General features: G+C 52.5%; 1 protein-coding gene across 2 annotated transcripts; it reads right to left on the reverse strand.

Moving 5' to 3' along the window:
- Window positions 1–6,173: 6,173 nt before the first annotated feature.
- On the reverse strand, window positions 6,174–27,216 carry LOC123478618 (uncharacterized). Of its 2 annotated transcripts, XM_045187202.2 has the most exons (4): window positions 27,082–27,216; window positions 17,200–17,965; window positions 9,043–9,311; window positions 6,174–8,005 (listed from the first exon to the last, which is right to left on the reverse strand). In XM_045187202.2, the coding sequence occupies exons 2-4, from the start codon at window positions 17,505–17,507 to the stop codon at window positions 7,680–7,682; spliced, it is 903 nt and encodes a 300-aa protein (XP_045043137.2). In that variant the 5' UTR covers window positions 17,508–17,965; window positions 27,082–27,216; the 3' UTR covers window positions 6,174–7,679. The 2 variants fall into 2 exon arrangements, 1 of the variants encoding a protein (XP_045043137.2); XR_006653878.2 differs by lacking the exons at window positions 17,200–17,965; window positions 27,082–27,216 and adding an exon at window positions 11,502–14,149.
- Between the last annotated feature and the right edge of the window lie 642 nt (window positions 27,217–27,858).

Genomic DNA, 27,858 nt, shown 5'->3' on the forward strand with positions numbered 1-27,858 from the left:
AGGGATGCACCGCGCGCGCCCGCCCGGGGCCGCGCCCGCCTGCTGTGCTTTCTCGGGTGCGACGCTGGCCTCCTCTGGGCCTTGTTTGCCACGGAAAAGGGAGGAAGATGGCGCCCCCACCCCCAGGCGAACTAAAATAAAATCCGGAAACTCCGCCGCAGCTTCCCAGGCTTGCGGGAGCAGGCCCCGCCTGGCCCGGCCCCAAAGGGTGCCGCTGAGCACGTGGCTGGGCCTCAGGGGCATTCCTGGGCCAACTCTGCTTAGCTCGGTCCCACCTCCAGCCCTTTGAACAGGCCATTCCCCCTCTCTGGAGCACTATTCCCAGCTGCCTCGGGACCACCCTGGCTTATTGTGCGGGTATCATATCACGTGTGCCCTCTCTGCAAGGCCTGCCCCATCCCCTATTCAGGCAGCCCCTGTGGTCTCCCTAGCGCTAACTAGTGGGCTGAAGTCATCCTGCGTGTACCCTGGGGGATGTCTGGCCCCAGCCTCCACCCTCCCAGTGACCTATGGGCTCCCCGCTTGGCTTTGAAGTCCCCTGCTTATAGTAGGTGCTCAGTAAATACTTGTGGAATGAGTGAGTTTAACAGACAGTGGACATCTACTCTGGGTAGGCCCACTTTAACCCCAGAAGCACTCTCTGGCCTTACCCTCCTAGAATAATGGTTTTGGATCCAAATCTGAGTTCCTGGTACTCTGACCAGCCGGCCTGCAGTGGGTGATGTGTTCCTCACGGGATGCTGGCCAGGCAGAAGGAACTGGGAGAGCCTGGAAGTGGGAATGGGGTGGACAGGCACAGGGTCAGCAAAGCCAGGGGGGCTGATATGGCCAGAGCCGGGGGAACAGTGGTGTAATGTGAGGTCAGGTGAGACAGTGTGGGGCCCCCAGGAGGTGGGGGGGATGGAATTGGGCTGTGAGGGAATGTGGGAAGTCCTGGAGGATTTAGGCAAGTGGGGAGTGCATGCTGGCTTTAAAAGGGAACTGGGGACAGCATGGAGGGAGGGACAGACAGAGGGATCTGCTGCCATAGTGTACAAGGGCAAATGAGACAGCAGGCCTACCAGTAGATATCATTTCAGTTTTCATGATCACTATTTAAAAAAATTTTTTTTAACTGATTCCATCTGGTGTGGCTCAGTGGATTGAGCGCCAGCCTGTGAACCAAAAGGTTGCTGGTTTGATTCCTGGTCAGGGCACATGCCTGGGCTGTGGGCCAGGTCCCTGGTTGGGGGCATTTGAGAGGCAACTGACTTATGTATGATGTATCTACCACACGTCTATGTTTCTTTCCCTCTCTTTCCCCCTCTCTTCCCCTCTCTCTAACAATAAGTAAATGCAATCTTTAAGAAAAATAATTCCAGAGAGAGGGGAAGAGAGGGAGATAACCATTGATGTGAGAAAGAAACGTCAATCAGTTGCCTCCCATGTGAGCCCCAACCAGGCACCAAACCCGCAACCCAAGGGTGTGCCCTGACTGGAAATCGAACCAGTGACTTTTTGGTTTTCGGGACAATACTCAAACAACTGAGCCACACCAGCCAGGGCGCACAATGTGAACATTTCAAAGGAAGTAATCGATCGAATCAGAAAGCTTGACTTCAGCACGTCTCATCATAGCCTCCCATTGCCGGGGGGCTGTCTAGGTCAGCCCCTGCACAGGTGCCCCCTCCGTGGGGCCTCCTCATCATCCCCAATGGCTTCTGGTTTTCCGCACGCTCCTTGTCACACCGGGATTGATGGTTGTCGCAATGTAACCGTCAGAATTAGAGTGGAATCTATTCTCCTGCCTTGTACTGCCAGTTAACGTACATGTATTTGTGGACTCAGAAAGGAAATCGTTTTCCCCCAAACTTATGTATACTATTACTACCTCTCTTAAGATCATATTAACTGGCCACTTCTTTCCTTCTTTATCTGTGTGAATCTCTGCGTGATTGTTTCTATGCGCTCACAACGCTGCTCTTGGCCGTGATAAATCCCGCCTGCGTGTACACTTCAATCCACTGACATGAGCACAGCACAAAAGGAGATTTCACTCCACGTTATATCTGGAAGCTTCCCTTGGAAATGACCTGCCTTCCAGGTCTGGCCTCACCCTGGGGTTGGCTCCTGCTTAGCTGTGCGACCCTGTCCATGGCCACACATGAACTTGGGGAGGCTACACCTGGTGCAGAAGTGGACAAAGGCTGAAAATGAAGCCAAAACTGGGGATGGATTTCGTGTGCTTGGGGCGCCCACATGGTCAGGATGGTTGCTTAGGAGCTCTGGACTGTCATTCCCGTGTCACCAGACACCCCTCGCAGCCACGCCCTCCAGTCGGCTTGGTCCCCGGCCCAGCAATCCTGTCTTGCAGCTGTCCCTAGCCCTGGTGAGGGACGGGCCCAGGGGCATTTATCTTCTCCAGTTATCGATCTGGGCCTCAACTTCTGGGTTTCTCTTTGGGCCTGCTTGCAATAGCCAAGTGAGACCCCTTTTCTCTGAACCCCCCTCTTTTGAAAGATGTTTTTTAGACAGAAGGGAAGGGAGGGAGAAAAACATGGCTCGGTTGCCTCTTGCAAGTCCCCAACTGGGACGAGGCCTGCAAGTGCGCTGACGGGGAACTGAACAGGTGACCTTTAGGTCCCAGGCCGGCGCTCAACCCACGGAGCCACGCCAGCCAGGGCTCTGAGTCTCCCTCTCCTCCCGGCCTGTCTGATCCTGCCTGCACCTTGGAAGGCAGGTGTCCCCTCAGGGGTGGCAGGCAGTACAGGTTCGATTTCTTTGGAGAGGGAGAAGGAGATTTCTTCCCACACCCCTTGGGAGCTGCAGGGGTGTAGGGCGGCCTCAGGGGGTATTGTTGGGGGCAGAAGACCTGGGACTGCAGTGGAGAGGAGGCTTCCTCCTCGCTCTTGGGACTCCAACCAAGTGAGGCAGGTTCAGCGGCCACCCACTGTGTGAACACAGGCCAAGGCCCTCGGTTCCCAAGCTCCTCCTCCAAGAAGAGGCGTCGGGCTGCAGGGACTCTAAGACGCTCCTTCCCCTGATATTTTATTCTGGGTGCGTGTTCCCCCAGACTTTTACTTGGAAAAATGACCCATGAACAGAGAAGTGCGGGAAAAGTGCGATGAACTCTCAGATTCACCAGCTGTCATTATTTGACCCTCCCCCTCCCTTACTCCCTATCGATCTGTTAGCGACAGTGTGTGACCCTTAGCCTCTAAGCTCTCCTCCCCGTGTCTCCTGGGACCAGGGCCTTTCTCCTGCCCACCCACCGCTGCGCCACGGTCAGCTTCAGGAACTGCAGCCTGGGAGCAACACCCTTCCCTCCTCCCCCGCCCACGCTCCTCCTGCCCCAGTGGCCCCGTGGTGTCCTTTCTGGCTACTCTTTTGTCTGGCCCAGGCTCTAATCCCACGTCAAGCGTCCCAGTGACTTGGCAGGTCTCTTTGATCTCCATAAACCCGGGGACTGGGATCAGAGGCCAGGTGCTGAGTCCTCAGCTGCTGGCGCCTGCCAGGTGTCCCACCCGGAAGGGGGACGTTTACTTTGATGCCCTGTGAAAGTTTCCTCTGAGGATTTTAGCATCTGCTGATGACCCTTGCCTGAGTTATCCCTGAGGTGGCTTCGCAGGTTTACAAGGTGCTTTGGGGAAAATAAAAGACTTTCGTCCTGCTTCCTCAAGGTCCTTCAGTGAGACAAAGAACAGGGCTGCCCTGCTGGCCCTGGCCGTTTGCCTTCTGGGCGTGTCCTGTCCTCTGCTCATGTGTTTGACCCTGGGGCCAGGCTGGGAGGCGGGTGGAGAAACCATCATTTCATTACACAGGGGAGGAAACCGAGGCCCAGGGGGCAGAGAAGCGGGCAGTGTGGAGCGGCTCCTGCCCATGGGTCTCCAGGCTCCAGCCCCTCCCATGGACTGGAAGGGAGACTTCCAGGTCAACTAGAGGGCAGTTTCTGGGTCCAGGTTGGTTCTGCATGAACCCCGCAGTCGCCCTGGTCCCCATTACCTGTGCCGGACCGAGGTTGCCAGATATGGCAAATAGAAATGCAAGATTCCCATTTCCTTTTGCATTTCAGATAACCAGTGAATAATTGTGTGGTCTTCGTCCCAATTGACTCACTTAAATGTACTTATACTAAAAGGTTCTATTCAAACCTTGTGATGTCTAAGGTGTTTGGAGAGACACTGGGGTCGCCAGGGAAACTATGGGGCACCCCGTTCAACTTTAATCTCAGGGAAACGAAGAATAATTCTGTCACCCACATGCAGGGAATTGAAACACACGTGGCAGGTGTGACCCAATGGGAGAGGCGAGGCAGGTGACGCTGGCGCGGCCGCGAATGCTGGGGTGATCTGCCCTCCTGGGAGCAGCCGGCGGCCCTGGCAGGCCACTGCCCGACAGCTCTAGAAAGTTCCCTCAAGCTGTGGGATGGTAGGGAGCGCGGACAAGACGAGGCTCAGGCCAGTGGTCAGGGGAGGGGAAGGGCATTCGGGAGACAGGACTGATGGGGCCAGGGGCCCACCAGCCGGGGAGGGAGAGCAGAGGCTCTGGCCTGGTGTGGGGGCAGGTCTGGGGGATGGTGGGCGTGGGCAGGGAAAGCCTGGGAGGCGATGGAGTCCAGGATGTGCAGTTCTGGAGGGGCCCGAGGAGAAGAGTGGCCCTGGGTCAGGGAAGGAGGGACAGAGAGGCAGGGCAGGGTGGCAGGCGGTGCAGTGACCTCCCAGGAGGCATTGCTGCCCCAATTACTCCCCCTCGTTTTCGCTATGTGGGGAGCTGGCTGAACCCCAGGACCCTGGGAAGGGAGGGCAGGGTCTCCCCCACTCCTGGAGGGGAGAAACCAGACCAGCCAGACCATCCACCCACCCCTAGCTGAGTGTCTGCCCAAGAAATTTGTTGAGAGCTAATGAATTAATCCCCTCAGGCATTTGCAATTTGAAGAGGGAGCTTGTTGAGAGAGAGAGAGAGAGAGAGAGAGAGAGAGAGAGAGGAAAAAGATGAAGCCTTTGGGCAGAGACTGAGGCATTAATGAGGAATTACAGGCACCTGCTCAGACCTACAGCTAAGGTGCTTTGTGGGGGGGGCGATGCTGGGGGCGAGGGAGGGAGATGGTTGGCTCCAGTGTCACCAAGCCTGTTCTACTGAGGCCTCTTTGGGCTCTCCGCCAGCAGAGCTGGGAGGTTGAAGGGACAGGCACTGGTGACAGGCACTCTATGTGGCAACGGCATCAGTAGCTCTCCTGGGAAGTATTCAAAGCAAGCGCATGATCCCAGCCTGGGGCGTCCAAACCCCGTGGAGCCGGCGTGACCTGGCCAGGGCCCCTATGGTGGGCGAGGAGCGCCGCACCGTCTCTCACCCAGGGCAGCCTGTCCCCATCGTAGAGAGGAGAGGCTGTGGCTCGGAGAGGGAGAGCCTTGCTCAAGGTCACACAGCCAGCTGGTGCTGGGGCTGGAGTTTGAACCTGGCCTCTTTGCATCTGAAACTCAGCCGGCTCCGGCTCCGTCCGGTTTCCTCTTGGCTGTCATTGGCCTGGGCTGCCTTACCGGGGGTGGCAGGGACTGACTTGGGGGTGGGCGGCTCTACGTCGCTCTCCCAAATCCTTTCTTCCCCAAATGAGAGATTTTCAGATCTTGGCCCTTGCTGTGTGACCTTGGGCAAATCACTCCCCTCTCTGGACTTCAGTTTCCTTGGCTATGAAGTGGAGGAGCGTCTACAATCCAAGTAAAATTTAGCTAGGGGAAAGGTTGCAAACTGCTGCCCAAAGGAGGCATCCAGCCCTGGGAAGAATCTGTTCTGGGTTTGGGATTCATTTCAATCAATTGCCAAGTTAGGACTCCCGGCTTCTTGTTAAGACATCTGAGATTCTTGTTCTACCAGCTCTCAGCTGGGGCCTGTCTTCGCAACCTCTGGTGGAGCTGATTCTTCTGAGATCCTTTCAAGGTGCCCACGTGTCCCCACCCCCTCCACCCCCGCCATAGGATGTAATTGTCCTGTGCTCTGGCCCCTGGGAAGCAGGAGACCCAAGGTCCAGGCTTGGCTCTGCCCCACCCAGCTGCCCTTTCTTTCTAGGGGGTTGACATGGTTCACCCGAGTTCTCAGCCAGTTAGTGGGGAATTGGCATTGGAAATCAACTTCTTTATGTTGTATTTTGATGAACAGAAGTTCATGATTTGAATGAAGTTCACTTTATCAGTCTTTTATTGAAGATTAATACATTTTGTGCAGACACACTGATTTGAAAGTTTTCGCGCCCGCATATGCGCGATCTCGCTGCTGTTCAGCCCGTACTGGCCCTGATGTTCCAGCACGTGGAGTGCTACCATTTATTTGACCAAGTTCCATGGAGAGGTGTTTAGCTTTTTCCTCATTTTTCACCATTTTGGACAAAACCGTGGAGAATACCCTTGCAGGTACGTCTTTGCATTGTTCCAATCACTTCCAAAAAATAAATGCTTCAACATGGAATTTCTCGGGCAAAGAGAGAGCAAAGTTTAAAGACTCCTAGTAAGACAGCCGAACAGTCAGTGGGCACACTGTGTGAGTCGGTATTTTCTAGGGCTGTCATAACTCACTATGACAGACCGGCTGACTTGAATAAGCAGACATTTGTTCCCGCACGGTCAGGAGGCCAGAAGTCTGAACTCGAGGCTGGCTCTCTGGAGCCCCCGAGGGAGAAAGCTTCCTATGCTTCTCTGCTAGCTTCAGGGGGCTGCCTGCTGTTTGTGTGAGGGACAAGCAGCCCCGGGGAAGGGGGCTCTCCTTGGGGGCAGGAGCTGGGCAGCTGGGTGTGACGATCTCTGCACTTACTGAGAACTTTCCAGCACTGCTCCAGGCGTGTGCGGTGAGCTGGAGCCCAAAACAAAGTGAGCCGCCGAGGGAAGAGGCATTCCGGGCCTCTCCCACGGAGTCCATCACTGGCCTCGGTCTCCGAGCCACCCCCCGGCCTGGCTGCCTGCTGTGGAAGGCCAGACTCCGAGCTCCGCCATCCCCCGTAACCTGTGTGGAAACGCAGCCTGAGCAGGCCAGTGCGGGCGGGACTGACCGGGGCTGAGGAAAGTCGGCGTCCAGCTTTCAGCAGGAAGGAAGCCAACCAGAGCCAGGCTACTCTGATGGACAGACTGGCGGACTGTGGGCGCCGCGAGGGAGGCGCCAAGGGTCCCAGAAGGTGTAGGGTCCAGAATGCTCCTGGCTGAAGAGCTGTTGTTGAGGGCTTCCTGGGTGCCAGGTGCTGTTGCCATTCACTTAATCCCCACGATACGCCAATGTGGGTTACAGCTGGGGAAACTGAGGCACCACGCTATTTTGCAAGTGCTGGGGGGGATGCAAAGCCAAAGGGGCGGCTCTAGAGTCCAGGTTCTCAAGGTGATGCACTACTGCCCGGGGCAGAAACCCGACTGGAACTAGCCACACAGACAGGAGTTTCCTGAAGGCCCCCAGAGTAGCTCACCAAATGGAAGAAGTAGCCTTGGGAAAGGCCGGAGAATGACCAGGGCTCCCCTCCCCACCTCTTTGACTGTTTCTGCCAGAGATGGGTGTCTTCCCTCTTGGGTGGGCCTCCCAGGACCCACCAGGGTAGTCTGAGTAGAGAAATCCTAGGGAAGGACCCTGATTGGTCTGCTTTTATTATGTGTCCATCTTTGGACCAATCAGTGCCAAGAGGCTGGCACTCTCCAATTGGGTCAGGTACCTACCCCTTAGCCAATCACTCAGTGAGGGAGGTGGAGCCAAGTGGGGGGAGGTTGATAATTCCCATCAGGATGACAGGGCTGATGGGAGGTGAGTGCCAGAGGATGCCCAGGAGGAGGGGACAGCACCCCTGTGACCTTGGGGGAGTTGAGTGAGCTGGCTGCCATCCCGTGGGAGTGACCACAGATCCCAGATCTGGAAAAGGCTTCATCCTTGACTTGCTGTGTGTCTTGGGCAAGGAGAGGATGGGAGGGTGCTCTGAGAACCCCAAAATACTGCGTAACTTTATGCAAACAAAGGAGCAAGAAAGCCACCGTAGAACACTGCACTCCACCAGCGGCTTTGCCTGTGTGGAGAGATGGGATCAGAGACATTAATCTGGGCTTCTGTTTCCCCCGTATTTTCCCCCTTCCCTTCCCTGGCTCACTGCCCCAGGGGACAATCTAAGCAGAGCAGAAAGCCAGCAGCCTTGTTGCAGTGGGGAGAGGGTTCCCAGCATGCACAGAGCTCCCTGAGGACACACAGGAAAGGAGGCCCCAGCCCTGACCTGGGAGGTGGACCCAGGGCTGGGGCATGTGGGGAGAGGCTAAGGGAGGTCTGTGGACCCCGCAGCCAAGGGCCCCACTGGGGGCCCCCAGGATGTCTTGTAAGAGCTAGAGAAAGGTGGCCCCTCTGGGAGGTGCCCCACACTGGGACCCCTTGGTGAGTGGCCACGTTGGGTTTCCGCTCCCCCCTCTGCTGGGGTCTTGCTCATCGGGACGAGATGGTTCCGACTGTGCTGCTTTCTGTGAGGGCCTTCCCCATGTGTATGTGTCACCAGGGCCCCGACAGGCTCCCCAGGAAAGCCTCCCGCCCTGGCCCGGTGGGGGTGAGGAGGCAGCAGAGAGCTACTCAATTTTAGCCGCCCTGTGCTCATTCGTGAAGACGGGAGACCAGCAGCAGCCAGTCCCCCGCCTGAAATTAAGATTCTGGCGCTGAAGCTTATTTCCTGCCGGCTGGGCAGAGGTGGGGCTTAGAGACTGAAACTGCCTTTTAGACAAAATGTCCCTTGCACAGCTGTGTGCGTGGGGGGGAGAGTCCTATCCAGTCCACACCAGGGACCTCGTTTTATTCTCGCACTGACCCTATGAGGCAGGAAAGCCGGGCCCCATCTCACAGACCAGGAGAGTGAGACGGACTCAGAGAGGTCAAAGAGCCTGCCCAGAGTCACACAGCCCCACACACGGGCCGTGGCACCAGGAGGCACCCAATCTCTAATTCGATCCCTCTCCACTCCTGTCCTCTCCCCTCCCCTCCCTTCTCCCTCCCCTCCCCTCCCCTCCTCTCCTCCCCAATTTTTCCTTCTTTCACTCATTTGACAGTTTTAGTAAGTGCCGATCATACCTGTCACACCCTGCGAGACCAGGGTATCCAGTGTGGAACAGGCAGGCGGGAAACAGAACCAGGGAGCTGGAAAGTGTGGCGCGGAGCGTGGCCTCTCTGAGGCTGAGCCGCGCCATCTGTACCACGGGGATGATGGCGGTGTGCGCGGCCACACTTGAGCAGGGTTCTGCCCCACCTCCTGGAGGATGGAGTGTCTACATGAGTTATTTGGAATTCTTCTGAGTGAGACGAGTGTCTCCTCACGGCATTGGAGGCAGGATAGTGAGAAGCTAGGAAAAGTTCCGGGCAAATGGGATGAGAACACTGAGATGAGAAAATTAAACGAGGCCAAACAATTTCAACAATATGCAGCCAGCTGGTGAATCGCAAGACCTTCCCTTCCCCAGACAAGGACACTTGAGAGCGAATGGTTTCTACCTCTCCTTCCGAACCAGAGCGTGCATGGACTAAATCACCCTGGTCCGGGAGTGGAGGACAGATACCCAGCCTAACCCTAGGACAGATGAAGTGAGGGGAACAAATAACAAAACCCCCGATTAATGCCAGACAGACCCAAGATAAAAGTAAAGTAGAAAAGCTGACCGGAGAATAATCCCAATCTCCCCATATGCTCATTCTGATGTATCAGCATATTAGAAATGCACCTGGCTAGCTGATGAATATTTCACTGAAACTCTCTGCTGAGATTCTCACCTGAAGCAGACAGAGAAAACCCTTAAAAGATCCGAGGCAGACTGTCTCTACAGCACCCCCATGCCCACTCCCCATCTTATTTTCAGGCATGAACTTTTACTTACTTTCTCCCAAACCCTAAGGGACCCCATGAGACTGGCAACCAGGGGAGGGGCAGGAGGCAGCAGCTCAACCCGGGCTAACCCCCTGATCCTGTCTCCACGCCTCCCCCCCCACCCCCCATTTCTCTGACTTCCCAGTGAGCTCTCAGCAGCCCCGCCGTGGCTCACTGCTTTCCTGTAATGTTTCTACAGAGCCAAAGCTGACCACCGCCTAGGCTGTCTTGTCTTGCTTCCTCTCCCCTACATCCTTCCTTTGTCTCACTGTCCCCAACTGCAAGAGACACTCCCTCAAAATCACCTGGACTCGAGCTGTGGAATCTTTCCTGCACCAAGTCAAGAACCCACGCACTGCAGGCCGGCCCAAGGCAGACCTGCTCCGGACCTGGCCCCTTTCCGGTGACACATTTACGTATTCAATCATTGACTTATGTCAGTGTGGACTCGTGGGAATATTTTTTATTTTTACTTTTTGATGGGTATATATTTTAGAAACTTTCCTACTTTGGGATATAATCCAATTCTTTCCTCTGCGCCCCCATTGTTCCACCTCTGGCCATCAGTAGCTCTTCCCCTCAGCCAGCGCCCTTTTACACAGAGTACGCGTGTTCCAGCACGCCCTCAGTGCCTGGCCTCTGTCACTGCACAGTGCTCCAGGCCCCGGGTGTGCGTTTCCCGCCCCAGTCCTAGAATCCGCCTTTTCTCCAAGGGGCCTTGGCTCCTTTGATTCGAGAGCGGTGTTAGAAACCACCGTCCGGCCGAATAATATCCCACCGTGTGGGTAGGATGCCCTCATATACTTTCTTTGTCCGTCTGTCTGTTTATGGACCTTTGGGCTGTTTCCACTGCTGGGCTCTCATGAGTCATGCATGCTGCTGGGAGCATCTGTGTTCGGATTTCTGCGTGGACGAGTTTGCATTGCTCTGGGAGATGTACCTAGGCGTGGAAGTGCTGGGTCACACAGTAATCCTATGTTTACCTGATTGAGGAACGAGCGAACTGTTTTCCACGGTGGCTGCACCATTCGACACCCCCCCCCCTGCCCCAGCAGTGCATGAGGGTCCCGATTTCTCTATATCCTCAGCAACACTGGTCAGTGCCTGTCTTTTTTTTTTTAATCCTCACCCAAAGACATGTTTTTTTCATTGCTTTTAGAGAGAGAGGAAGGGAGAGAAACGCTGATCGAGAGAAGCGTCTCATATGTGCCCCACTGTATTATGTCCTTAAATCGATTCAGTTTTTCCCTTGAAAAACAAACTTTCTGTCCTCATCAGTAGAGAACAAGTACCACTTGCCAGAAATAGAAAGTAACCACACAAATAAGCACAGTGGAAATAATGTGATTAAACTGTAGCTGGAAGCTGTTGCCGGCCAGAGGCGGGGGCGGGGTGGAGGGAAGGGCCCGGCCAGGGTTGGGGAGGTGCCTGTTTGCTAGCACGGAACTGAGGCTTTCTCCTCCCCCCAATCAGAAGGCTGGAAAGAGCCCGAAGAGATAGGAACTTGCCCTCCCTGGGAATCCACTTTAGTGAATGCCACATCCAGGCAGCACTAAATGACCCAAGGGCCCTCCCCCAGCCCCAGGGGGACATAGCTTGGTGAACTCAGAAGCTCACACACAATGGTGCTAGGCTTGTGGCTAAAGGCCTCCCACCGCCCCCAGCAGCTCACCTGGGCAGGTCACTGACAGGATGTCCATCTGTGTGAATTCGGGCCTGGCCACCCCGGGTTCTTGGTCAGTGTTTTGGAGTCTGGTCAGCAGAAAGCCAAGTCCCACAGCCCACTCCTGCTGGGAATGCCAGGGGCAAAGGACCCAGCCACGGCTGGGGAGGTGCTGTCCCTCAAGGCCCTGTCTTATCTGGGCACACACTACCCGACAGGGGACCTTGCGGCCTCCGTGGGTGGGCCTGCCTTCAGGGGCTGAAGGTTGGTGGGAAGGTGAGGGGGCTCAGGCCCAGAAACAGGTGGTTACAGAGAGAAAGGTGGGAGAGTGGCGAGGAGGATGGAAGACTGAGGGGCCCCCCCATGAACCTGCGAGCAGCCCCGTGAAGTCACAGCCACCCCCTGGCTTCAGAGTGAAGATGGAGAAGGAAAAGGAGTTCTGAAGATGGCCGAGGGCCCTGCCGGCCAGGGGAGAGGCTGCCAGATGGCGTTCCACACTCGGGCCAGGAGAGTGAGCCACAAATGGCACCTGGGGTTCTGCGGGGGCTCGTGGGTGGGTGTGGAGGAGGTGAGGTGAGCTGCACCGGGAAGGAATCGTGGGGCCCTGAAGGTAGGCCTCCTAGGCCAGCCGTCTGGGAGATCCCCGCACAAAGCTGTGTCACAGCCCTGTTATCTAGCGCCCCCAGGTGGACAATTTGAGAACGGGCAAAAACTCTGAAAAATAAAGGAAAGCGGCATTGCTTGACTTCCCAGGTGGGGATGAAGTCACCAGGTGAATCTGGCCTCCACCACTGCCCTGCTCCCGGACCTCAGACAGGTAAACTCGAACTCTCAGTTTCATTATTTGCAAACTGAGGTGCAATCCCAAGAGGCCCTCAGCTGGATGGAGGTCTCCCCTGCTCCCCAGTTTGTTTGCTCTGGTCTGGCCAACTGGTGACAGGCTGCCAAAGCCACACGGTGACCTTTCAGGTCTCAGAAAATCAACAGAAGGCTGAAATACTAACATGGCCATCACAGGTAGGGGACCCTGGCTCCGACAGACATCCCTGCCGCCCCTGCACCCCAAACCGCCCTGGGCAAGTTATTCTCCCTCCCTTGGCTTCAAGCTCCTCATCCATAAAATGGGGTAAATGAGACGGTGTGTAAAGCACCCACCATGGAGGAGATCCAGGTAGGATTTCTCGGAGAATTTCATTACAGAAAGTTAACTTCAATTTAATGAGACAATGCATGCAAAACGTGCGGCCTAGGGCAGAGTCTCAGGAACAGATGCTGGGCCTGCCAGGGCCTGCTGGGGCTCCGAGACACCTGCAGGCTCAGCTGTTCCAGATGGGGGCCAGGCAAGCACGGCCTGGAGGTGGCACTCAGGCCAGGAAGCAGAGCGGGCCTGCTCCTCCCTTGCCACCTGCCTCGGTGCCAGCCCAGACCCCCGAGGGCCTTCCTCATGGGTCTCCACCTCAGCCAGCACATACACAGAGGCATGAGGCCCTGTCTAGATCACACAGGGACCTGGGATGGCCAGGATGAACTTGACTCAAAGCCCGATGCTCTTCATCTGAGTCCAGATGCCCACCAGCCCTCTCTGTGCCCATTTCAGATCCACCTGGAGAAGCCCTGCCTCGGCCTGGGAGCATCCGCGTGCTCCTCCCTCTTTTAAGTCTAGGAGAAGGGAAGAAAAATGTCTTTTCTTCTACCCTGCTAGGTCTGTGACCCTGGGCCTGTCTGTTGCTCCCACTCTCCCCAGGCCTGTCTCCTGTGGCTTTAAGCTGTGTTCACAGGAGGGATATAGGTGGCTACTGAGCTGAGCCACCTTCTCCTGCATGAGAGTGGAGGTGTGGGGGCCACAGAGGCTGTGTGGCCTGGGGGCAAGGGCTGGGTAAGGCCTGGTGGGGGCCCAGGCGTGCAAGATGTCCCAGGGGCTGCAAGGTCACAAGCATTCAGAGCAGACAGCACTGGGGACAGGGACAAAGAGCATGGACTCCAAGAAAGAGACCCTACACTGTCACCTGCCCACTGTGTGACCCTGGGCAAGTGGCTTGACCTCTTTGAGCCTCAGCTACTGAATTGTTGAGGATCCTCTGTCACCAGATGTATCGATTGTATGAGAAACACCACGAGTGTCCCACAGGTGCTGGGCAGGAATTTGATAAAATCCAACATCCATTCCTAGTTTTAGAAGAAAGAGTTTTGAAAAATAGGAATAGATTTTATGCTTTCACATGATAAAAATATGCAAATACATGACACCAAGGCCAGCATTATACTCGCTGGTGAAACCCTGGGTGCATTCCCATCACCTTCCAGAGCAGGGCCAGGGCTTCCTGTCACCGCTGCTGCTGAATGCTGCTCTGGGGGAACTAACCCAGGCAATTGGACAGGACACATCCATAAGGGTAAGTGCTGGAAACGCAGAGGCAGAATTCCACTGTTTTTAGATTATTACCTACAAAAGCTAAGAGAAGCCCTGGCTGGTGTGGTTCAGTGGATTGAGCACCGGCCTGTGAACCAAAGGGTCGCTGGTTTGATTCCCAGTCAGGGCACATGCCTGGGTTGCAGGCCAGGTCCCCAGTAGGGGCTTGTGAGAGGCAACCACACATGGATGTTTCTCTCCTTCTCTTTCTCCCTCCTTCCCCCTCTCTAAAAATAAATAAATAAAATCTTTTTTTTTAAAAAAGCGAAGAGAATCAATTAGAAAAACTATTACAAACTTTAAGAAGATTTAAAAACATCAATATTTAAAAATCAAGTGAAACTAGCCTGTATGGTATTATGACGGTGGATACATGTCCTTATCCATTTGTCCGACTCTGTGGAATGTAAAACACCGAGAGGGAACCCTCATGGACTTTGGGTGACAATAACGTGTTATTGTAGGCTCATCGATTGTGACAAGCCAACCACTCTGGCGGGGAGCGTTGACGATGGGGAGGCTGTGCGTGTGCCGGCGGGGGTGATGTGGGACCTCTCCGTGCCTTTCAATTTTGCTGTGAACCTAAAGCTGCTTCAAAAATAAAGTCTATTAAAAAATCAGTTGCCTATATAGGGATTATATTATTGATACATAGTAGTCAATTAGAATATGTCTCTGATGAAAAGACCTCATTCATAATGGCATTTAAGGAAAAAGAAGTAAGATGTTAGGGAAGTAATTTAGCAAGGATTGCATAAGTTCTGGCTGAAGACAAGGCGTAGCAGGAGACGTACACAGGCAGGCTTTATTCTTGGCTGAGAAACCCAACGTCATTAAAATGTCTGTATTTTTCTAAATTACTTATGAATTTAATAAAGTCCAAACAGGATATTGAAAAACTTCATCAAATGACTCATCTAGAAGAATAAACGTGTGAAAATAGCTGGAAAAATTCTGAGAAGGAAGAGCGACAAGGAAGGACTGAATCTATGAAGATATTAAAAGGTGTAATGCTTATTATTATAATTATCTAAAGTAATTGAGCACTTAATCTGTTCCGGGTCCTGTTCGAAGGGCTTTATAAAGACTAACGCATGTGATCTTCATTACACCACTTGAGGGAGTAGGAATTAGGGTTTTAGGGGCTTAATTCATGTGCCCTTTTCCCCTGGTCAAGTTCAAAGCCACGGAGAAGACAGGGAATCGGAAACTCGGAGACCAACGTGTCCTTCCTGTTACTGACAGAGGCTGAAACAGAGGGTGAGGTGAAGTTCTAAGAGCAGAGCTTCATCAAGAGAACGCGAAGATAAGCTCCAGGCAGGAAGAAAATATTTGTAAAACGTATCTGGTAAAGAGCTTGTATCCTAAATAGACAAAGAACTCTTATAACTCAACAATAAGAAAACAAACCACCTAGTTTAAAAACGGGCAAAACATCTAAATAGACAGCTCACCAACGATAACGTACAGATGGCAAGTAAGCATGTGGGAACATGGCTGACATCACACGTACTAGGGAATTAATTGCACATTAAAACAACACCGAGACACCACTACACACCTCTTAAAATCCAAATGGCTAGAATCCAAACAAGTGAATTAAAACAAAACCCCAGATGCTGCTGAGGGTGTGGAGCAACAGCCACGCTCATGTGTCAAAGCCCACAGAATGAGCAACACAGAGAGAGGGCTCCAACATAACTCACAAACGTTAATGAGTAACAGTCTAGCAATATCAGTTCACCAGTGTGAACAAATGTATCGCCCTAACGTAAGATGTGAGCAAGAGAGAAAGCTGTGAGCAAGGAAGAGAGGGGGTATATGGAAACTCTGTAGAGTCTACCTAATCTAAGACTGACCCCCCAAAATAAAGTCTATTGATAAAGAAAACGAACCCTGAGATGCACAGACTTCCTCCATGCAGTTACCAGTGGCTGAGACCAGCCCTCCCAGGCAGGAAGGGGAGGACCCCTCTGGGGACAGCAGGAAAGGTACTGGCTGAATGTCCAGGCCCTCCTCCCAGGTCACCAGTCAGGTGAGCCTCTCTCCTTCCCTGAGGCCAAAGACCTGCGTGAGGAGGACACGCTCTGCCAGGTGAAGGGGTTCAGAACACGCCTCCCTAAAGATGCTGCTGTGGCGTGCTGATTACTTTGGGTGGCAGGCCTGTGAAAAGAAGCAGGTGCAAGAAGGGCTCTCTGTCCACCTGTTTCTGCCAAAAAGTGGGTCGAGAACTTTCCCAGGAGAAAGGTGCCTTCCCTGCACCAGGAAAAGCCCGTTCTTGTCACCAGGGGCGGGGGTGGGTTGGGAGTGAGGGCTTTAATGACAAGGTGGATCTGTACAAACAAACCTGCAAAGAGAACCCTATCTGCTGTTTGTCGTGTGTGTCCCCCCCCCTGTCTATTTGCTCGTCACTGTCCCACAATCTCCTGTGCACACTGGGTCAGGAATGGTCACCCTAGCCCATGATCAGCTCGACTTTCATAGCAGCACTAGCTAATCCCATCTTCTTTCACCCCAAGGTCTGGCTCCAGAGCGGGTTATGGGTGAGTGCGGAGTGGAGGGACCTGGTCCGGGAAGGTGAACATCACCTAGGGATTCTGGGAAGCTGGGGAATATTACCTGTGCCCTGCAGCGGACCTGAGAAGCATGAGGGATTTGAGGGTCAAGGGGCGAGGTGAGGGACACGGCCCCAGTCTCCGACGATGCGGGAGCACCAGCAATCCTGGTGATGAACCAGGTGAGGTGACGTGGGCAGAAGGGTGGGCCACACTCACAGAAAGGGCAGTGTGCGCGTGCATGCACGTGTAGGTGTGTGAGCGTGGGTGCGTGTCCATGTTGCACATGTGAGTGCGGGTTTGGTTGCGTGGGGTGGGCCATGAGTCGAGTGTGTGCACCCAGCACGTGCGAGTGTACTCCGGTGTGTGCATGTCACCCAGAGTGGGGAGAGGTGGAGACATCCGAGACGGAAGGGTGTGGTCCGTGGCGGACTCAAACCTGCTGGCAGTGCACTGCTCCGGCCTGCTCCCTCCCTTCGCCCCATGGGGACCTCCAGGGAAGAAGCGCACAGTCGTCACAGACCCTCAGTCTGTCTTCCCAGGCCATGAAGTTGGGGAATGGTGGGGAGAGGGTGGAGCAGGGGAGACCCCGCTTAGAGGGTTTTAGGAGGCGCCCTTGACCCTGAGATCAGATGTGGGAGGGCGCAGAGCCGGGTACGTGCCTGCTGTGGGCCCAGGACTCCAGGGGGCGCCCTCCAACCAGGAAAAGGCTCCTGGGGTCACTTCCATCCCAAGTACCTACCTCTGGGAGCCGGTGTGCGTCGGTGTGGGCTTATTCACCTGCCCTCCCCGCTGCTCCAAAAGATGTTCCAGTTTATTCCGTGCCCGTTCACCCGCACCCTGCACCGCGCCCGCGGGGGCCCTGCAGTGCCCTGGGTGGGAGGAGAGGCCGCGGTCCCCGAGGGCAATGCTGTACAACCGGCTATGAAGCTCCAAGGGAACCCGACGACACAACAGAAACTCTGCCCAGGGGCGGCTGGACGGGCAGGGAAAGCTACCAGGGCGCACGAGGAGTTTCCTGGGTGGAGAAATGTTCCTGGCCGAGGGCATAGCTGGAACGAAGACCCAAAGATGGGAGAGCTGGGATAGTGGGGATTTCGGGGCACGGGATGGGAGGGGCTGCTAGGGCCCTGGCGGGGGGGCCGGAGGCCCTTTGCGGAGAGCTGCGTCCCCACCCTCGCGGCCTCTTGTCCCGGGCGCCCTCGGATATCCCAGAGGTCTGAGAGGCGTCCCCTGGAGTTTCCAGCCCGCAGTCTCAGTTCCCAGTGCAGCCTCGAGGTGGCAGCGTTGAGCGTCCTGAGCTCCCAATCAAATCTGCCCTCTCCATCCCTTCCTGTGCATTATTCCTCTGCCACACTCATCAGCACTTCCTGCTCTGTCCCCGAGTTCTCCAGTGCTCCAGGGGCTCCATATGTTGGTGGGAAGGGGTGTTTGAATGGATGGCAGGTCATGAGGCGAGTGGGAGATGCCCATCGAACCTGATGGACTCAGTGAGGTCCTTCCGGTCACTGCTGAGGACAGAACGTGAGACAAAGAAGATGCCGAATAAACGTGAGCCCTTCTTAATAACAGGCTCCTCCCAAACCCCATAGGTGCCAGACAAATGGGCTCCAGCTTTCACTCTGGAATTTCTTCCATCCCTTTCCACCTCCCTCCCTTCAAAACAGACTCAGCTTCCTTTGCCTAAGAGTCAAGAAGTCCACCCTGCCCCTCCCTTTCTGTCTTCTACCTGATTATTAAGGACTCTCAATGACAACATCATTACCCCTCAGGATAACATTTCTATTTTAGAGAAAGTTCAGGTTAAGTGGCACCTTAAACCCAAAAGAAGCCATCATGGTGGAATTTCAGGCACAGCCCCAGACCTCTAACCCAGCCAGGTGAGGGCAGGTCCTGGGGTCCATAGGTCCAGCTCCTCACCTCCCTGCATCCCCGCCAGGTCAGCCGCAGGCCCTGGGCCCAGTGTGGAGAGGGGCTCTCCTGACCAAGGCTTCCCACAGGACCCCCTGCGGAGCCAGAGCAGGGGTGGCCTGGGCACATTCGGATGCAGGACAGCAGCTACTGCCCCGGGACCCACACCATCTCAGGCCCTGGCCCTCCTGGGCAGTGGCAGTGGGACCACCTGTGACCTCTGAGCACTCCCTTCCCATTAGTGCAAAATTCCACAGAGGGAGGTGCTACTGAGGGCAGAGGTGAGGCCTGGCTCCGGCTTTGACACTGGCTCTGACCTTGAGCTTGTTACTCCCTGAGCCTCCGTTTCCTCATCTGTAGAGTAAGAATTTTTGTACCTGTTCTGTCTCTGACAATCTTTTTAACGTCTCTGAGCTTCAACGTTCTCGCCAAAAAATGGAGATAATTATAGCCTTTCCTGCCTACCTTACAGGTTTGCAATTAAATCCATCCATCCACTCATCAAATAACAATAACAACAACAACGATGATGATGAATGGAGCGTGCTTGCTACATGCCTGGCATGTGCACAGGCCTGAACTCACTCGTTCCTCCCGGCCGCTCGGGGAGGCAGATGCCCACATCACCACCACTTCACAGATGAGAAAACTGAGGCCAGTGATTCACTCATGCAGCCTCACCCGGTCGAGTGTGATTCAGACTCACTCAGTCTGGCCCCACGGGTCCCTCTCTGGACACAATCCACTGCACCAGGGACTGTCACATGGTATCCCCAATCAACAGAGGTTCCATGAATGACAGTACAAAGTACGCCGCAGGGAGAGGGCCCCCAGATCAGACTGGGGCGCGGGCGGCCATGCCGCGCCCTGCTCATTGATGCAGGTAAGTGTTGTCAGTTTTTGCACTGAAATATGCAAAGGATGTCATTTGCCACATAGTCTCATCCCCAGCTGAGATCTGGGACTCTTGCGGGGCTCCCGGTCTGGTCAAAAGCGCATGGATGTTATCCTCAGAGAGACAAGAGCTCACATCTCGGCTGGGTGACTACCTCTCTGAGCCTCCACAGCCTCATCGCTAAAATGGGAGCGTTTGTGACAGCGGAGTGAGGTGGTGATGGATGTACACAGAGACTCGCTGAGGCAACCAGCATAGGGTGCGGTGACCGTGGCAGCCGGAACGGTCTGTCCGTTTCCCATATGCCCGTTGACCCGGAGGGAGATCCCGGAGGCCAGCCCCTGGGCCCTCAGCGTCCACTTTGACACCGTTTTCTCCAGGGAACAGTATGTGGCTGTACCAGAAAAAAAAAATGAACCCTGCCCGGAAAATACCGTCTAGGTAGCTTTTGATCATCTCGGCTTCCCAAATGGCCCCTTGTTGCAGGGGTCACTTGCTCTGTGTCCTTGAGCTCTTAGTGGAAACAGAGCTTAATTTTCAGGGACAGAACTGGCCTAATGGACACAGCACCCGGCAGGACAGAGGCATTTGTTTACATATCAAGGCGGCTGAGCTCCATTACAGGCTCCGTCCTAGAACAAAGCGAGTCAAGATTTCTTTTTTTTTTTTTTGGTTTCACTATTACATCATTACTTTGGGGTTTTTTTTTTTCCTCCCTCTGCTTCTTTTATTTTATTTTACTTTTGTTTAAATATATTTTATTCATTATGCCATTACAGTTGTCCCAATTTTTTTCTCCCCTTTATCCCTCTCCTCCCTGCACCCCCCACCTTCCCACCAGCATTTCCTTCCACTTAGTTCATGTCCATGGGTCGTACATATAAGTTCTTTGGCTTCTCCATTTCCTATACTATTCTTAACCTCACCCTCTCTATTTTCTACCTACCATTTATGCTACTTATTCCCTGTACCTTTTCCCCCATTCTCCCCCTCCCCCTCCCCACTGATAACCCTCCATGTGATCTCCATTTCTGTGATTCTGTTCCTGTTCTAGATGTTTGCTTAGTTTTTGTTTTGTTTTTAGGTTCAGTTGTTGATAGTTGTGAGCTTGTTGTCATTTTACTGTTCATATTTTTTATCTTCTTTTTCTTAGATACGTCCCTTTAACATTTCATACAATAAGGGCTTGGTGATGATGAACTCCTTTAACTTGACCTTATCTGGGAAGCACTTTCTCTGCCCTTCCATTCTAAATGATAGCTCTGCTGCAGAGAGTAATCTTGGATGTAGGTCCTTGCCTTTTATGACTTGGAATACTTCTCTCCAGTCCCTTCTTGCCTGCAAGGTTTCTTTTGAGAAATCAGCTGATAGCCTTAAGGGAACTCCTTTGTAGGTAGAGAGTCAAGATTTCTTTAAAAAAAGCTTTCATTTTATCCCCTGACTGGTGTGGCCCAGCGGACTGAGTGCCTCTCTGCAAACCAAACGGTCATTGGTTCAATTCCGGCGGTCAGGGCACAGGCTAGGGGGGCCGTTCTCCCTCCCTTCCCCTCTGTCTTAAAAAATAAAAATATTTTTTTAAAAAGCTTTCATTTTAATATAAATTATATTATAAAAGCAGCCAACCCCATTGTTTAATACATGAAATTACGTAAGAGTGCGGATTTGAAGCCAGCAAGTCCTGGCTCCTTCATATTTCCTCTTCATTCTGCTAAAACCTGAATGGCTCCTTCTGTAGCTCCTCATTCCTCTCGCATTCGATCACCGGCAGCTAAGAGGACACAGCTGGCATTTTTGACATTCTGCTTGGAAATCACTTTAACTAGATCTACACGTGCCTTGCAAACCTTTTCTGTCGCTCGCCTCACATTTGCTAAATATTGTGGCATGAAGACTGAAACGGAGGCTCACTGCCTTGATCACTGGTGAAATCCGAAGGACCTCAAAAGGCCAGAAGGCAAGTCCTCCTGATTCCAGCCCCACTCCTGGTGAGAAGGTCCCCTAGGCAAACACCCGCCCTGTCTGTCCCTGCCCTCTGGCTTTGTTCCCTGCCCGCAGGCAGAATCACACACACACACACAAGCCCATCACGTCCTCGCCAACAAACAAGGGGCACCACGCCCTCCCGATACTACGCAGCCTGCCTCCCCACCCCCAGTTGTCCACGCTGTTCCTGAGTGCTGCCCCATGTGGCCTTGCGTGGCCTGAGGTGTCCTCTTTCCCTGAGCTGTGAGTATATGTGACTCATAAACTGCCCTCCATGTCATCTGTTGGCCATTCCCACAACCCTAAGGTGGGGATCTGTCTGTCACCAATGGGGTGAAGAGGAGGAGATTAAAACAGGTGTCTGTAGTCCTGGCTGGTGTGGCTCAGTGGATTGAGCGCCAACCTGTGAACCAAAGCCTCATGTTCACATGTGGTCACGGGTTCGATTCCCAGTCAGGGCACATGCCTGGGTTGCAGGCCAGGTCCCTGGTGGGGGGCATGCAAGAGGCAACCACACATTGATGTTTCTCTCCCTCTCTTTCTTCCCCCCTTCCCCTCTGCCTAAAAATAAGTAAATGACATCTTAAAAAAAAAAATAAAACAGGTGTCTGCCTTACTTTGACTTGGGTCACACTTGCTTCCGCAGTCTACCCCAGGTTCCTCATTGCTCCGTGAGCCTGTGAACTTTCACTGACAGTTTCCTCAAAGACCTCAGACCAAAGCCACATGTTTCACGTCTTCGGTTCCACATCCCACTTCTCCATATCAAATTCTCTTCCTCAGTCCCTGTCTCTTCAGGACAAACTGCCTCTGACGCAGTTGCTTCGAACAACGATCATTTATTTGCTCTCAGGGCACAGTTCCATGGGCTCAGCAGGACCCTCCCGCAGCAACACGCGGCGTCAGCTGGGTTAGTGTCTGGACGGCTCACTCACCTGGCTGGGAGCCTCCTTTGTCCTCCACGTGGGTCTGTCCAGGCAGCTGCATGGGCTTCCTCACTGCCAGGCGCTGGGGTTCAGAGAGGGAGGAAGTAGAGGCTGCCTCTTCTCTTAAAGGTCAGGCCCAGAGTGGCACACTATCACCTGGCCCTAGGTCCAGCCCAGACTCGGGGGGTTAGAACTAAGCTCTGCATCTTGGTAGGAGGGGGAGCCGCGTGTGTACAGACATGGGAGGGATCCTCTGCAGCCGTACGCTCCTGATTTCACCTGTGAGGAAACTGGCACTCGGAGATGGGGCCGCAGACTCAGGCGCGGAGCGGTGGCAGAAGGAACAGAGTTAGTGAGCTTTGCTGATGTGCCCCGAACTGTGCTGGGCACCCCACATGCTATCCCATGACAGTCATACGGCAGGAACAATGACCCCCATCTTGCAGATGAGGAAATGGAGGCACGGGCAGGGGGGTGATTTGCCCAAAGCCATGTGGGCTTATAGGAAGGGAGCCTAGAGTCAAACCTGAGCGGTCTGGCCACATAGTCGACCCTCGGAACCAGCAGCAAAGTACAAAAGCCGCTAGATTTTTGTCTTGGAACGTGGTTTTGGACTAACAACAATAAGGTGGAACTGTGCCCAAGATGCCTGTGAGCTCCAAATAAAACAAAATGCGACATTCTTCATAATTCAACACAGTGCATTCTGGAAATTTTACCAAGGAATGGCCTGCGTTTTCCCACAGGAGCCCTCTGTGGAGACACGGCGGGTATATCCCCAGTTCTCACCTCTCTGTCTTAATACGGCAATAGACTTTAGAGCTGGGCACCTGGCTCTCCACCTAACAATTGTTTTTCCATGTTCCCCTTCCATTTAAGGTCTAGCCAATGGGATAATAGCAAAGTGATGAGAGCAATCTCTGGGACAGGTCTGCAGGCTGAGTGTGGGTGCAATGGCAGGAGCTGGAGCAGCTGTTTTGGATCATGAGATGAAAACAGGGTGTTGAGGAACAGAGCAGGGCAGCAGGAACCTGGGGTGTTTAGATGACTTTGGGGAGCAGCTAAATCATTGAGCCCTAACTGTCCATCTCTGACCTCTTACCTAAGGGGAGAAATAAAACTCTACCTTCTTTAAGCCAGTGTTAATTTCAGGGTTCATTTTTTTGCATCTGACATTGCATCATAGCTTACAGACTATCTTCAAATGCAAGGGTAAGTGCTTGTCCAGTGATGTAGCTGCTAGGCCAGTGGGGCTACCGTCCCTCCCAGTCCTGGAATTTGGTGGCTTTGTGGTGGGAAAAGCTTAGGCTGGGAGGAAGGCTTCCAGCAGTTTCTAGGCTCTGGATGGAATGCTGATCTACTCCTCCCCTTCTTCATGTGAACTGTTTTCCCTCAACCTCAGTTCTGACCTTCTGTGATAGAACTGGGGGGTAAAACCAGTAAAACCCAAATGGAAAGTAAGAAACTGTTCGCAGACGAATTTTCCTTTCAGCCTTTCTGGGAGTCAGGACAGTTTATGATCATTTTGTAACGGCCAGACATCCATTTGGTGAAATGCTGTTTTTTTTTTTGTGTGTGTAGGGGGTGGTTTTTCTTCCCTTTACCAAAACATCATGGAGTTATTTGGGTTTGTTTTTCACCCTTGACTGATATTTCAAAAAGCATTGTTTTCCCAGCATAGCTAGGGTGTGGAGTTTCCTGGTGAAAAAATATTCAGCTTTACTTGGCTTCTCTGGGGCCTGCTGGGCATGTGGGGACTTCCCTGGGAGAGGGAACAGGATGGGGAGGCTCAGAGGTTGGGGGAGACAAAAGCAGAACTGAGATGTGGCAGGGGCTCTAGGGGAAGGGGTCTGGAGCCCCAGCCATGGTGAGGTTCAGCAAGAGGCAGACGTGGAAGGAGGGTGGAAGGAGGGCAACGACGGCCAAGGACAGAGGTCAGAGGGCAGAGAGCCAGGTAGCTCGTTCCAGGGCAGAGCCTCAATGCCCGGGGCCTCTCTTGGACAGAGCGTTACTGTCCTACAGTCAGATTGGCTAGACACAGAAGCGGAAATTGGTGAAATGACATTGACCGTGAATGAATCATCCTGACTTAGAAGGTTCTTTGAACTCTTGCAAGGTAAAGTCAATATAGTCCTTTCTTCAAAGGATGAATGTGAAGGATTGAGTGAGTTAAACGTATATATATAAAATGCTTACGATAGTGCCTGGCTCAGAAAAAGGGCTCAAAAAAATGTAGTCGCTACTGCCATCACCATCACCATCACCATCATCATTATCATCATTTTTCCCCTGTTGTTTTCTCCCCGACTCCAGAAGAATGACCTTTTCCTGGATTCTGGGGTGGGAAAAAGTAGGTTTACAGTTGTTCATGTAGAAAATAATATGATCATTAATAAATAATAACACAAGAATAAACTCTGTGTTTCATGTATCATAACTGTAAACCTACTTTTGCCCCACCCTGTACCTGAGCTCGGAAGAGGATTGCATCTTGGGAGCTAGGTTCAAACCTGATGCTTGCCTGCCCCCACTCCCCATCCCGTCCCCAGACCCCCGGCCCGGCTCTGCAGCTGAGAGCACGGTTGTGTGGACTTTACCCACAATCCAGCAGGAAATCCCCCCAGGCAGAGTGGACCTTTATTAAGCTATCGTCTCTAAGATGCCCCAGGAACAAGAGAATGAGGCATAAAATACTGAAGACTCAAGTCACATGTCCAGTAAGGAGGCAGCACTTACAGAGATGGGGTTCTGGTCAAGATGGAGGCCTAGGGAAACACAGTGTGCTTCCTCGTACAACCATAGCAAAAATTACAACTAAAATACCAAACAACTATTACCCAGAATCATCATAAAATTGAGCTGTGTGTGAGTCCAACAACCAAGGACTTAAAGAAGTCACATTCATCCAGATGGGTACCGAAGAGGCAGAAATGTGTGGAGACGCGGAACCGGGGTCCCACACCCACATGGGGTGGATAAAAATTGGGAGAGGTACCTCAGGAGCAAGGGATCCCAGCCCCACACCAGACCACCCAGCCCAGGGTTCCAGTGCCAGGAAGATAAGTCTCCATAACTTTGGGCTGTAAAAACCAGTGGGGGTTGGGGCAGAGGAAGAAACTGGGATTCTCAGGTGTCTCCTTATAAAGGGCTCAGAACAGACTTAGGACTTACGCAGACTCACTCCCTCTGGGCTCCAGCTGCAAGGAAGAAAATGAAGTGTCTGGCACCAGGGTGAGTGTGGGGAGACAGCTTCCTCCTGGGCAAAACCCCAGAGGCCAGGCAGTGGCCACTGCCCCTTTTCTGAGCCCTCCCCCCAGACAGAGCCAGAGCGGTGACACCATATCCACTCTCCATCAGTCTGGTTCATGCAGGTTGCCCCGCCCTGGAAATTACCTAAAGCTCCACCCCATCTAACTTACAGGTGTGCTTTTCTACAATAGGCCACGCAACTAAGACAGGGAGTCAAAGCAGCTCTACCTAATACATAGAAACAAACACAAGGAGGCTGCCAAAATAAGGAGACAAAGAATCGTGGCCCAAATGAAAGAACAAAACAAAACCACAGAAAAAGAACTAAACAAAACAGAAATAAGCAATCTATCAGATGCAGCAATCTACCCAAACACCAGTTATTATGATGCTCAAGGAACTCATTGGGTACTTCAACAGCATAAAAAAGACCCAGGCCGAAAGGAAGGTTACACTAAGTGAAATAAAGAAAAATTTACAGTGAATCAATAGTGGATGGGATGAAGCCAAAAGTCAAATCAATGATTTGGAACATAAGGAAGAAACAAACATTCAATCAGAACAGCAAGAAGAAAAAAGAACTTTAAAAAAATGAGGATAAGCTAAAGAGCTTCTGGGACAATTTCAAACATACTAACATTTGAAACATAGGGGTGCTAGAAGGAGAAGAGGAGGAGCAAGAAATTGAAAGCTTATTTGAATAAATAATGAAAGAAAACTTCCCTAATATGATGAAGGGAATAGACATACAAGTCCAGGAAGCACAGAGGGTCCCAAGCAAGATGGACACAAAGAGAACCACACCAAGACTCATCATAATTAAAATTCCAAAGGTTAAAGACAAAAAGAAAATCTCAAAAGCAGCAAGAGAAAAGCAGATAGTTACCTACAAAGGAGTTCCCATAAGACTGTCAGCTGATTTCTCAAAAGAAACTTTGCAGGCAGGAAGGGGCTGGCAAGAAGTATTCCAAGTGATGAAAGGCAAGGACCTGCAACCAATATCACTCTATCCAGCCAAACTATCACTTAGAATTAAAGGGCAGATAAGGTAAATCTTCCCAGACGAGGTAAAGCTAAAGGAGTTCTTCATCACCAAGCCCTTATAATATGAAATGTTGAAGGGACTTATTTACGAAAAAAATTAAAAGTAGGAAGATTAAAATGGCAATAAATTCACAACTACCAACAACTGAATCTAAAAAACAAACTAAGCAGACAACTATTCAGGATCAGGATGATAGACATGGAGATCGTTTGGAGGGTTATGAGTTGGGGGGGTGGGGGGGAGGGGGGAAAGGTACGGGGATTAAGAAGTACAGATTGGTGGGTACAGAATAGACAGGGGGGTGTTAAGAACAGTATAGGAAATGGAGAAGCCAAAGAACTTATATGCACAACTCATGGACAAGAACCATCACAGGGGATTGCTGGAGGGAATGTGGGGTACCAGATAGAGGGGGACAATGGGGGAAAAACTGGGACAACTGTAATAGCATAATCAATAAAATATGTATAAAAAACTACAGAAATAATGACACGCACATGAAAAAAAGATAGGGTTCTGCCTTAGGGGGTAGTGTCCGCACTGAATCAGAGAGCAACATGTCTCATCACAGAACCCCAGCCAGGAGTCGTGACGACACCCAGCGTAATCACTCACAGATTTTTGTTTCCAATTCCCGAAACTCGAAGCGGGTGGGGCTTCCTCCAGCGGACACAGCAATGGTTCCCCTGAACTGAATGAAGGCTGAGCCTGAGATGGCCTCCTGGCCACGCTGGGCTCCTCCTTGTCCACAGAACCAAAAAAGAAAAGTATATATTAACTGTTAAAAAAACAACAACCCAGCATTATTGAGATACCATAACGTTGCCCCGGCTTGTGTGGCTCAGTGGATTGAGCGCTGGACTGCGAAGCAAAGGGTCGCTGGTTCGGTTCCCAGTCAGGGCACATGCCTGGGTTGCGTGCCAGATCCCCAGTGGGAGATGCTTGAGAGGTAACCATACACTAATGTTTCTCTCTCCTTCTTTCTCCCTCTCTTCCCCTGTTTAAAAGTAAATAAATCAAATATTTTTAAAAAGAGAGATATACCATAACATTTGCCCGGTGGGTTTTCCATATACTCACAGAGTGGTGCGACCATCCCCACCAAATTTAGGACATGTCATCTTTCCAAAAAGAAGCTCCACACCCATAGCTGTCACTCCCGCTCCCCCGGCAACCACTAATGTCCTTCCTTTCTCTATGGGTGCGTCTGTTCTGAACCCGTCTTTTCCGTCTTCTCTCACTGAGCGTGTTTCTAAGGGTCATCCGTGCGGTAGCGTGTATCAGCACTTCATCCCTTTTCACTCCTGAGTAATATTCCAGTGTGTGGCTTCATCCCGTCACCAGCTGATGGACATTTGGGTTGTTTCCACCCTGGGGCTATTATAAATAATA

The sequence above is a fragment of the Desmodus rotundus genome, chromosome 3 (assembly GCF_022682495.2).
Source record: "Desmodus rotundus isolate HL8 chromosome 3, HLdesRot8A.1, whole genome shotgun sequence".
NCBI classification, from domain to species: Eukaryota; Metazoa; Chordata; class Mammalia; order Chiroptera; family Phyllostomidae; genus Desmodus; species Desmodus rotundus.

Coding starts and splice junctions, on each gene's coding strand:
- LOC123478618 (XM_045187202.2), bottom strand. CDS start 17,507: ATGCCCTCGGCCAGGAACATTTCTCCACCCAGGAAACTCCTCGTGCGC. Junction 9,312..17,199: donor ACGCACACCGGCTCCCAGAG/GTAGGTACTTGG, acceptor AACTTTTCCTAG/CTTCTCACTATCCTGCCTCC. Junction 8,006..9,042: donor GGTCTCGCAGGGTGTGACAG/GTATGATCGGCA, acceptor CTCTCCACACAG/GCAAAGCCGCTGGTGGAGTG.